The sequence below is a fragment of the Labrus mixtus genome, chromosome 7 (genome assembly GCF_963584025.1).
Source record: "Labrus mixtus chromosome 7, fLabMix1.1, whole genome shotgun sequence".
Classification (NCBI taxonomy): Eukaryota; Metazoa; Chordata; class Actinopteri; order Labriformes; family Labridae; genus Labrus; species Labrus mixtus.
Genome location: NC_083618.1, coordinates 24,427,087 through 24,439,446, shown reverse-complemented (window position 1 = coordinate 24,439,446; position 12,360 = coordinate 24,427,087). Strand labels below are relative to the sequence as shown.

General features: G+C 45.6%; 1 protein-coding gene across 1 annotated transcript in view; it reads left to right on the top strand.

Moving 5' to 3' along the window:
• The first annotated feature begins 254 nt into the window (after positions 1-254).
• Positions 255-12,360, top strand: part of pmepa1 (prostate transmembrane protein, androgen induced 1) — a 33,463-nt gene continuing 21,357 nt past the window's right edge. Inside the window, exon 1 of the mRNA XM_061041821.1 lies at positions 255-792. Within this exon, the coding sequence (XP_060897804.1) occupies positions 693-792 (100 nt within the window). The 5' untranslated portion in view covers positions 255-692. The remainder of the gene's footprint in view (positions 793-12,360) is intronic.

Sequence of the window (12,360 nt, the reverse complement as noted above, 5' to 3'; positions counted from 1 at the left end):
TGTGCACTAGTTATTTTTTCTGTGTACTTTTTGGGACTTCAGGGCCTCAGTAAATGTGGGATCTTTGTTTCCTTCTGCTTTGTGTGTGCAGCCTTTGGTTTTGCAGACCTGCCATGGGCCAAAAGTAGAAAGTGGAAATTGGAAATGAGAGACAGACTCAGACAGTGTCACCGAGGGAGAGGAGGGAAGGTGGGGGGGGGGGGAGTCACAGTGACTGAAATCCCTGGAGACACAGAGAGAAGGGGGGAGACAGAGGGAGAGACACAGACAGGACCAGACAGACGGTCACTCACATCGACTGAAAACACAGGAACCATTATAACAGATTTCTAGCGGACGGAACCGGAGATTCAAACTATTCCTGCAGACGTTAAAAACAGTATTTACCGGCTGTACCGTCACTCAAACGGTACGCCGAACAGACAGACAGATAGATATATTTCGAAAGGAGGAGGAGGAGGAGAAACCGGAGGAGGAGGAGGAGAGAACCGAGTCAGGAGGAGGACGGACGGACGGACGGGAGAAGAAGAGGGAGAGGAGGCTGGAGAGAAAAGGAGGATTTTTTTTTTTTTACAGGGAGTTTGGCGTCGTCGCCTTCCTTCCGATCGCTCTCTCTCTTCTCCAGCCTTTCTCCTCCCCGCGTCTCGCTTCCTCTTCCTGGAGCATTCATGTCCGACTCCAGGAGGCTTTAAATGTTGAACTTGATGGGTGTTTTAAACGCCACCGCCGCCGCCAATGTCTCCTGTACCTGTAACTGCAAGCGCTACACCTCCCTCCAGAGCATGGAAATCAGTGAGTACGAGTTGAATCCTTTTACTTTTCCTCGCATGTTTTTTCTTTAACTGGGTCTGTTGGGGGGGCAAATGTGAAGCCAAACAACCGGGATTGTGGATCAGTGAGTCAAAAAAAAAAATGTATCTTTGTATCATCGGCTGTGGTTTAACCCCTCTGACATGAACAGAAAGGACAACACTGTGCTTCAAAGTAAAGTTTTAGGCGTTTTAATCTTCAGTTTTGGTGACATGTAGGCTATGTGCACTTTAACACCGTAAATTGTGCGTATTGTGTCATTTTAAACCTCTTTAGGGGTTAGGGTTAGGGGTCCACCAACAATACTGTTCTCTATTTGGTGAATGTTTAAGCCATTTGTGGATTTTGATCTTGAACCAGCTTCTCATCCTTCAGTTTTAACTTTATTTATTTCATTATTTGAGGTGTTTAACGTTTGTTTTTTTTTGCTTGTTTTCGGTCGTTTCACTGACTTCCATGGAGGATTTTATTTTTTTACGGTAAAAACACGACTTAAAAGAGTTTTTAAACTGTCCGGAAGTATCCGTAGAGGATATAGAGAGCCGGATATTGGAGGTAAAGGTGGGTTTGCTCGGTGAATAAAGGTGAAGGAGAGAGAGAGAGAGGGAGAGAGAGAGAGAGAGAGAGAGAGAGGGGAAGAGCTGGAAGTTTTGTCGGCGCTTCGTCATTCGAGCAAAAGAAGCCAGACGTCTGTCTAGCCGTCTGCCTGCGCGTGAGTGAGACTGTGCGCGTGCGCGGTCATGTGTGTGGTCGCATCCGGGAAATCCCTGTGATGTTAGGATGTATAAATGAGTGGTGGTTTTAATGTATGTGTATATAAATATAGGTGCTGTTTGGTGAAGCAAGGCATGAAAACACACACATGGGTGATTACGTCTTAAGATCTCATTCACGTGAAAGCAGTGTGTGTTGTATGTGTGTGTGTGCTTATTGTATGTGTGTGTGTCCAGCTAAAGTCACAAGCAGGGGGCTGAGTCACACTGGTTCACAGCTGGTACAAGCAGGGTTCAAGTTTGGTGAAAAGGGTGCATATGTGTGTGAGTGCAGAAAAAAATGGTCAACAAAAGCCTTTTCCGTGTTTGGAGGAGTCAAAACGCTGAAAAGATTTACAGTCAAGAATGACAGAAAACTACAAGATAACCAGCAAGTATTCACCATGGACAAGCTGCAAATCAATTCCCCCACTGAAATAACGGTTTATTTATCAACTCTTTAAAAGGGTGCAGGTGTCTTTTGTTTGTTTCAAACGCACAATACGATAATGAAAGAGAGGGACGCTCTCTGCAGGTTGTGAAAAACAGCAGCCGTGAAATAGCCTGTTCTACCTGCTGGGACTGAAGAGACTGTTTTATATGTGATGTGCATTGTTGTTGTTTTTTTCTAATATAATTCAGGATTTTTTTTTTTTTTTTAAAGATTTATTTTGGGGCTTTTGTTGCAGTAATGGATGAATCCAAATATCTAATTGGCATGTCGTCTCTGCCCTGAAAGAATCTGCAGTCTTAATAGCGACGCACATGACCAAAGGTATATGGACGGCCAAACACGACAGGTCTTTTCAAAGCCCAAAAACAATCATTAAACTGCAGCAGACCGCCTTCACTCCTTTTGTTTTTGGTTAAAGTGTCAGTGAGGAAGTCAGGGCTGGGATAACCACGTCTTTATTCACGGGTAGCGAGCCGGTTTTTCAGCTGTACGTGGGCTTGAGAAGCACGTTATTGTCTGAAAGAACAAACAAGATGTGAAGCCTGGAGATGTGTCTCCACTGAATATAAAGAGTACATCAACGTGAATCTTAAATGATGTCTAACCGTTGTTGCACTCGTTATGAAAAGCAATCAATGAAACGCAGGTCACTCGCCGTCTGATGCTTTTAACAGAGACGAGATACGAACGCAGTCAGACGCATAATTCCTCAGTCTGAGAGCAGACGTGATGTTTAGTCTGGAGGAGCACAGAGGGAGGGAAACAGACGAACCGGAGAAGAAGAAGAAGAAGAGAGAAGAGAGAAGAGAGAAGACTGCAGAGACAGAAAGAGAAGAAGAAGAAGAGAGAAGACTGCAGAGACAGGAAGAGAAGAGAGGGAGAGAGAGGGAGAGAGAGAGAGAGAAACGAGACATCTAAAAAAGAGACAAAGAGTTTGGAAACTTCATGCTGCATTGACCTTTTATGTAAAAAAAACAAAACAGGATTAAGCGTGAGGAGTTCGAGCCACTCTGGACACGATGCAGCCGAGTGTGACAGGAAGAGATGAAAGGAAGTAGAACACGGGATAATCCACGTTATGCACTCGAGATGTGCTGATCAAAGGACGATGGAGACATCTTAGGAAAAGACGGGATTTCCCTGAACTTCTCAGATAGGAGGGGAGGGGGAGGGGGGAGGGGGGGGGGGCACCTTCTCATTTTATAAGAGAAACCTAAAGTGATAGACGCAGACTGCTTTTGGTAAAAACGTGTTTTAGGCGTGTTTTAAGCCCCAGACAGAATGAAACCTACTTTAAGTTCTGTCTTATTTCAACCTTTTTTTTAATTTCAGTGATTGAACGAATCTCCAAAAATGGGCAATTTAGAGGAAACTGTCCTCGGCACGGAGGTTGTCCAGTTGGTTGAAATAACTCTTTGAATGATTTGTTTGATGACTTCAAGGTGAGAGATTCACTTTTTGTCAGTCCCCACGTCTTCAAAGTGAGACTGTGCGAGCTGAGAAAGTCTAAAGTGCCCAGCCGTCTTTCTTGATTGGAGATGAGGATCGGCATCATCAGTCCGACGTCTGACAATTACATCAATATCTACCTGACTAAAGACAGCTCGAGGTAAAGTTCTGTCTGAGCTCTGTGGGGCGACTCAGTGATGTATTAGCGCCTGACTGATACGGGATTCTTAATAAACACGAGGAGGCTGGAGGAGAAACATGCAGCTCACCTCGAAAACTTCATGAGTTTTGTGTAAATGTGAAAGCCCCGTCATTGATGATAAATAAAAGGTGGAGCAGACAGTTTAGTGCTGAGCGTACAGCTGCACCTGTGACGGCTGCATTTAGACTCTGATTAGTCATTGAAACAGACCTCAGACTCATAAAGAAGCTGCAGAGACCCTGACTTAAACCTGCACAATGTTCCTCATCTGGATCTGTGAGGATACAGATACCTGTTACATACACACATGAACACACGCACACACACGAGCAAACACACACACACACACACACACACACACGTACTAACACATCTGTTCTGAGCGGCAGACACAGCTAGTCAAAGCACATGACATCAGCATTACTCACAGGCTAGCCATGCGTCCTCGTGTGTGTGTGTGTGTGCATGTGCGTGCCTCAGTGTGTGTTTCGGTGTGTGTGTGTTTCAGTGTGTGCGCGGTGAAGTCATTCCTGGTATCAGTTTGTAAGAATCATTTCCTACCAGCAGCTTGTTTCCCTGGAAGTTTGTATCATGTCTGGTTGTCGAAACCCAAACACCTCCACAGTCTGCGTCTGTAGCCAACATAAATGTTTCTGCAGAATTTGTCTGAGTGTGTGCGTGCTCCTGTGTGTGTGTGTGTGTGTGTGTGTGTGTGTGTGTGTGTGTGTGTGTGTGTGTGTGTGTGTGTGTGAGAGAGTTCAGCTGGAGAGCATGGTGGTATTTTTCTTTGTAATTGAATTCAAGGGAAGATTGTTCCTCATGAGTGGACAGGAGGGGATTGCAGTTCCAGGAACAGAAATGACACAATCTACACACATCCCTGTTCCTCTTAAATCACAAGTTTGATCCCTGCCGAGGCCTGGGCACACCGGCGCTTCAACAGGTCGAGTACATGTCAACGAGGGATCTAGTTACGTGATGATTTGAAACGTTGATTTAAGGGTGCTGACCCAGTAGTTTGGTCTTTAAAAAAGAGGCGAAAAAATCGCTCAATATCTTGTGAAGCCCAAGTCCTCAGATGTATTTTTAAAGGTTAGCTTTCATAACCATCCAGGAAATATTCACATTTATGGAGCTGCAATAAGATAATTTTGGCCTTAAAAGTACTCAAATAGTTTGATAACCCTAAACCCAATAGTCAAAGAGGTTTGAGTCTAAAACATGAGTAAGCACCAGTCGATTAATCGTTGCAGCTCAAGATGAAATCATCCCCTTCAAGTTCAGTTCACATTAAAACTGAAAATGTTTCTGACTTGAGAAATGTCTGACTTCCTTCATGTGTCATTCTGTCATCGTCATGTGTCCCTCATAGACGCTCCACATCCTGTTAAAGCTGCAGCTCTCGTGACAAACTGATGATGTTTACCGATCACTGTGCAAAAAAAGAAATCCCCCAACACTTCCACTTTGACAGCAAAACATCAACAAGAGGCAAACAGGCACAGAAACTTTGTCTCTAAACAGTAAAACTGAGTTTAACAGAAGCACCTTAAAGGAGCAGTATGTAACTCTGACTCCTAGTGTTTAAAATGGGTACTGCAGTTTAAATTCTAAACATTGTAGAGAGCTGTCCCCCCCCCTCCTCTCTAGAGTCCATGCTCACTCAGGTTGCCATGTGGTGGACACTGAAGCTTCAGTGTTTATCCAGCTCTGCATCGATCTGTAAACCTTTCTGTGTTCTAACCTCTCTCCATTTTTCAAAAGCATCTCCAATATTGATCCTAGTTTGAGCACGTTTCTGCTCGTGGAGCTTATTAGAAACATGCAGAGGCTTTTTAGGTCGGGTACAATCACTTCTATCTGAACCAGTTCTCTTGCCCGCTTCCATCGCTGCAACACCTGTTGACCTGATAACTGCTCTCATATCTGGCAAACCGAGGGGCGTCCAAAACTGCCCTGTGGGGGTGTCTTAAAACCGCCTACCTTCTCTGGTCCAATCAAATCCAGATCATTCAGGACCAGAATCTAAAGTTAGAAGGAGGACATACTGGCTGCTGCATTGTAAACAACCTGCAGTTGTTGGAGAGTTTTGAAAAATAAGGGTTAAAGTCTTTGACATGATCAAACATGGCCGACTGTTGTTGTTAGGCAGCGTTTACTTCTCTTGTCTCTGTGTTTGAGTCTCATTGATCTTTTCTCTCTCTCTCTCTCTCTCTTCGTCTCTCTTTCACTCAGTGAATCATGGAAATTAAATGATTGAGTCTGTTCTGGCTGGCCTCCTAGACTTATTATGTAAACCTCTCTGTCTGGCTGTCTCTGTGTGTGTGTGTGTGTGTGTGTGTGTGTGTGTGTGTGTGTGTGTGTGTGTGTGTGTGTGTGTGTGTGTGTGTGTGTGTGTGTGTGTGTGTGTGTGTGTGTGTGTGTGTGTGTGTGTGTGTGTGTGTGTGTGTGTCTGTGTCTGTGTGTGTCTGTGTGTGTGCACGTGTCAGTCTGATTTTGTCTGTTCATTTCCTGCCTGATCGACTGTGTAAAAAATGTGTAAAAAATTCTCGTCTACATTTTCCTTTTTTCTCGCACTAAAGAAGCGATGGTGATATTTGGTGTGTCTACAGAAGCCCGTGAGGATCAACCTCTCCCTTTTGTGTTTTTCTCCTCTTTGATTGACAGCTGGCATTGTCCCAGAACCAGAAACACTTTAATCCTCGTGTACGATAAACACTCAGTAATTTGTCTCTGAAGAAATGATTTTTCCAAAGAAAGCCGACTCGGCTGCAGCCGCTCGGTCTGCCCGTTCCTCCTGACACGTGAGACTGGGAGCTGTGGGAGCTGTGGGAGCTGTGGGAGCGGCCTCAGAGCAGCTGCTGCTCAAAAGCACGTCAGCAGGACCTGTTCATGCACAGATGAACACTTCCTGTTTGGCTGTCTCTGTCGGGATGACAACCAGCCTTCATTCTGTCCGTGTTTCTTGCTGTCAAAATAAGAGGAGCTATTTCAGACTTTTTATTCATCATTTCCAAATACAAAGTTTCTCCACTTAATCCGCAATTTCAACATATTCTGTGTGTGCTGACGGTGCACGCCCTGCCCCACTGGATCCATTTAGTTTATAACATTTTGGAATATACAATTATGAGTCTGTATATTGTGTTTTATTTTGAAATTGATCGGACGCTCTGCGCGGTGGCCGCCATAACCACGGTGGCATCTCAGCGCCTGCTGCCGACTGTGACAGGGGGGTTAACTACATTTCCCAGAGTGCATTTCTCATCTGACTATTCTTAAAGCTTTCTACCTTCTGTTACTCCTGTTACCTCCTTCCTTCTTTTCTCACACCCTTCCTTCCTTCCTTCCTTTAATTCACCCTCTCAGCTGCTCTTTGTTTCGGGGTCTAGACGTGAATAAGAGCACAACACAGTCATCGCCGTGCTCGCCGTCATGCATATATGTAGATGCATGCTGCGTGTGTGTCTGGGGGTCAGGGTCACCGTCACTTAGGGGGGTTGTGTGTTTGTGTGTGTGTGTTTATGTGTGTGTGCTCTCTGCATATAATCTGCATACAGGACTGTGTTAAGCGGAGGCCCTTGTAGCCTGTTGGGCCCATATTGTGCCATTAATGAGTCTGAAGTCGGAGCGGGCCGTGTGTGCGTCTGTCTCGACAGTGTGAATAAATCCATACAGAGAGCGTCTGAGGGCCGACAGGCTGCGCTATAAATAACGCCAATGACTGTCTGCTGCTATATGCACCGAGTGTCATGAGGCAGTGTGGAAAAGATCGGCTCTTGTTTTTCATTAATTAGTCTGAGACAGGAAAAAAAAAAAAAACCCTGTTAGGCTGTCTGGTCTTCTAAATACGTCGATTGTCGTCTGCTTGAGGAGCTCACACTAAAGTGCGTCTTGTTTTTCAGTTATTAGTCTGACCCAGGAGGAGGTCTGGGTTGGATTGTTCTAGTTTCTAAATGTTCACATTAACATCTGATGACATGGGAAGGAAAGTGTCAAAGTGTCTTTTTGGCCTTTATCGATTAGTCGGGTCTTCTTGATGAGCGCTTGTGTCGCCTGCAGATGAGGAATAGTTTGAAGTTTCCAGATAAGTAAGGGAGCCGTGTTTAATTTCTTTTAACAGCTTTTTATCTTGGGGTTTAGTATTAGATTTGAAAGTTTCTCTACAGTGGTAGACATTTTGTCAGAGTAAGCAGCTGTGTGAACCGCCCTGTCAGAAGCCGGACACATTTTACTCTGCAGGACTCGGGAGGTGTCGGTCTGCTGCTGCCTCGGTCAGTAAAGCCTCGTTCAAACTCACAGAAAACTCGTGTGAACACAAACAGCTGAATGTTCCTCTCTTCACCCGGAGTTTCTCCTCCAGCCTCCTCGTATTTATTCTGCAGAAAGTCAGAGTGAGCTGATGTGAGAACGCAGCAGGATATAATCAGGAGAATTCACCTGGAGCGAGTGGGGGGAGGGGGGTGGTGACCTTTATTCCCTGTATGACCTTAAAATAACCGGCTTAGTGCATGTAAGACCCTGTCCTCTGTCCTCCAGCCAATGACAGCGCAGCAGGTGAGTTTAGGAGTGGATACAGTTCAGTGATTGGTCGTGACACACACACACAATCATTTCGGAATTTAGATATTCAGATCTATGTTAATTTGCGTCTTGTGGTGGGGCTGTTTTTTTTTTTTTTTTGCATATGAAACCAGCGCTGGGCTGCATCTGCGGGGAGAGAGGCAGTCTGGGTGTCTGCGAGGTCAGAGGTCAGGGGTCAAGTCAGGAGGAGGGAGGGGGAGGGTCGAAAGGTTCATTGTCACATCAGAGAGGGCTGCATGTTTTTAACGTCGCAGAACGTGTCGATCAGTCCCGTCGAGTTGTCTTGTTTTATGGATTCCCGATGTAATGAGGTGTGTGTGCGACGCCTTTGATGAGGTCGTCGATTATCACATTTATGCAGTAAATATGTTAAAAAGCAGTGACTCAAGCTGGCCGCACACAAGTCTGTGAAGTCCAGTAAGTGTGCAGAAGTCTGCCTGCTAGATTTTGGTAATTAGGAAACTAAGAAATGATCCAGGAACGGCTGACTTCAGAATCAGCCGTCGCTGTATAGCAAGCTATGAGAAAGAGAATCCCAGATAACGCTCAACTGAGAGCCGACAGGTGAGAGATGTTTTGCTGTCTGCTCTGAAGGGTGTTGTTCTGTGTGAGTTCAAACACATCGCAGTCTGAGAGGCTCTGATTTATCTAAAGGTGCACCAACAGACACTGAAGGGTCTTTTTGAAGGGTCTAGATTAGCAAAGATCACAGTCTGCTCTCTGTTCGTTTTGCATTGCTGTGTTTGAAATGATGCAAAGGTGCTGTGGTGTGTCTGTTATAGTTCCCCCCCCCCCCCCTCTTTTGTAGATATTGTTTCATGTTCCTGACATCCTGCTGTGTCACAAGCTGTCTGTGATGTCGTTCTGTCAGACACACATCGGAGACGTCACTCAGTCAGCTGGTCTGACTCAGAATGAGACCAGGTCTAGACAAAAGACACTTCAGTCTGCAGACCCCGCACGCACACACTCTCAACCCCCACGACACACACACGACATGCACGTTCATGACCGTGGGCTTGACCCCTGCGCACACACACGCACACACACACACACACACACACACACACACAGACGTGTAGGTTGGACTGTGTCTGCCTCACTTTGCCCTCTGGCCCAGAGGAAACAGCTGGGACCACATCATTTGCATCCACAACACAAACACACTCTCTCACACACACACACACACACACACACGGACAGACACACACACACACACACACACACGGACAGACACACAGTGACCCCGCCTCTCTGTTCATATTACTCAAAATGGTCATTATTCATTTAAATATTCAAACACATCCACAACGCAAACAATTCTAATTATAAGAGCACAGAGAGGCTGGGCACACACACACACAGACACACACACACACACACACACACACACACACACACACACACACCGTCCGCACCGCAGTGTGTCTAGACAGAGCAGCGGGCTAGAGAAGCACAGTCACAGCAGTCAACTTTTTCAGCACGACAAAAATATGCCTTGAATGGTTTCTGTGGAGAACAGTGACTCGGGAGAGCTTGTTAGCGGCTGAAAATGTGACTTAATAACAAACGTGCTGTTTGTTTTAGTGACTTTGGGGTCTGATTTGTCACATTTTCTACGCTGTGACCAGGATTACATCCACGGAAAGTGGCTAAATCTGAAAACATATTTTGGGAGATATTGTGGCCTTTTGTCCTCAATAAGCTGGAGTTTTTCACCCCCCCCCCCCCCCCCAAAAAAAAAAAAAAACTGAGCTGTTACTCTTTTGGGTGAAAAATAATGTTTAAGGGGTTTTATTCTTCAACCAGCAGAAACAGAAACTGTAAGTGCAAAGGAAAAATCAATTCACAGGGTTTCTTCATTTACTGTACGTGCTCTCGGCCCCTCGCTCATTTCCCCATAATAAATAGATGAATGCATGATCAGACTCCGGTGTAGCATTAAGAGTTATTTTTCTTCCTCCCTGACATCATGTTCACATTAGATTTTACCTCCCCCAAATGTTACTTTTAACTTCTAATTTAAAGGAGCAATAAGTAACTCTGACCCCTAGTGTTTAAAATGGGTACTGCAGTCTAAATTCTAAACATTGTAGAGAGCTGTCTCCCCCCCCTCTTCTCTAGAGTCGATGATCACTCAGGTTGCCATGTGGTGGACACTGAAGCTTCAGTGTTTATCCAGCTCTGCATCGGTCTGTAAACCTTTCTGTGTTCTAACCTCTCTCCATTTTTCAAAAACATCTCCAATATTGATCTTCCAATTTTGACAAAAACGTCCAAACAAATCCAGAGCATTCAGGACCAGAATCTAAAGTTAGAAGGAGGACACACTCTGTCAGAGAAGCCAGCACTTCAACATAGCATGTTTCCTTAATGTCTGATCATATACTAAGGTACCTTTATCATTTCACTCTCTACACATCCCACTGATTGGTCCGTTTGATGAATGCCTCCTGCAAACAGGACGGTTCTGTTGACACTGAGCCAACAGGTTACCTCAATAGTCTCCCATCTCACCTGAGCTGACAGATTCTTGGCAACATCGGAAACACAATCGCTGCTCGCATTGTGACCAACATCCTCCCACACATCCCTCAGAGAGGAGATGACGGGCCCTGCCAGCTGGCACACACACACACACACACACACACACACACACACACACACACACACTTGCATATGTATGTATGAGGCCCATATGGAGGCACAGAGCCAGTTTCCCAGCTTGTTTGCCATCCACCCGTCTATTAAGGCTTCATTACCCGACCACAGATCCTCTCATGGTAAACATTTGTGACACTGACGCTGCAGAGGAATGTTGACTGTCGAATGGAAACAATAGTGGATACAATTCAGTGATTGGACGCCATTCAAACCGGTGAATATGACGGACGTGGACGTAGCAGCAAAGAAGATAAAATATAATCAGAGTGAGGAGAAACACCAAGCGGATAAAGCTCGTTCTAAAACGAGGGTGAACCTTGTGTTGTCTTTTACCCGTGGACGTGGAGTTGGTCTGCTTCCTGTTGGACAGGCGGGTGACAAACACCGGCGGTTAGCTTGTGCTAGCGTGCGTTAGCTTGCAGTGTAGCTACAAGCAGTAAACGTACACACTACGTCCTGCAGGGGGGCGGAGCTTCTGATGGCTACAACTCCTCGTCTCATGTGATACATGATTGATGGAGCGGTGTAGGTGCCAGATCTGCTCGGGGTCCTGCGTCTGCTGGTGACATTTGTATGATGACGCAGCACGTTGTGACTGGCTGTTTGTTGGCGGCGTATGCGAACAGATAAGTCCCGCTAGCAGGCTAGCTAGTTAGTTAGCTTACACGAAATGTAGGCTACTAGCCTAATAACCTTGTCATGCCGCAGAGAATGTAGTTTATATTTTCCACAGCACAAACTGTAGATAGTACAACACTTGTATTAACGGTATAAAAACTATAACAATGACAAAAGTTTAAAAGAAGACACAATATGATTCGCAATGGATTGTGGGATGTGTAGTTCCTTGACATGGATGAAAATCATGTACACAGTCTTGTCTTTTTTCCGTTTTTGAATGTCGTTTTGGTGCCAAATGAACTGTCCTATCGTCAGTGGGCGGTCACTGTTGTTGCTCAAAGACCCGACGAAACTGTGAAAACTGTAAACCCTCCGATCATATTGTGTGACTTCACGAGCAGGCGCAGGACCCCGAGTCGATCGGAACACCCGCCGGCAGACTTTCTGAAACAGTTTCAGCTCCCCGCCCCTCGGTGTGTCCCTTTTTCAAACGTTCCTCTCTTTGCTCCTTTTGTTCGTTTTTGTCACAATGATCTTGTTTGGGTTTCTGCACAGAATTGTTTTGTCTGAAGTGGAGGTTATCTCTCTCTCTCCCTCTCTCTCTCTCTCTCTCTGTCTCCCTCTCTCTCTCCCTCTCTTTCTCGAGGGCGAGTTGATTCACGCCGAGGATCATTCTTTAAGTCTTTGAGGAAGAATAGATCTCTTCTAAAGCCAGGTGTTTGTTCTCTTTGGAGCCCACAGGTGAAGGAGCGCTCGGTTTCTGCTCTCAACGGTCGCTGTGCGTTCAGACAAAGCGCCACAGTGTTTACGTGTGTGTTGGTTTC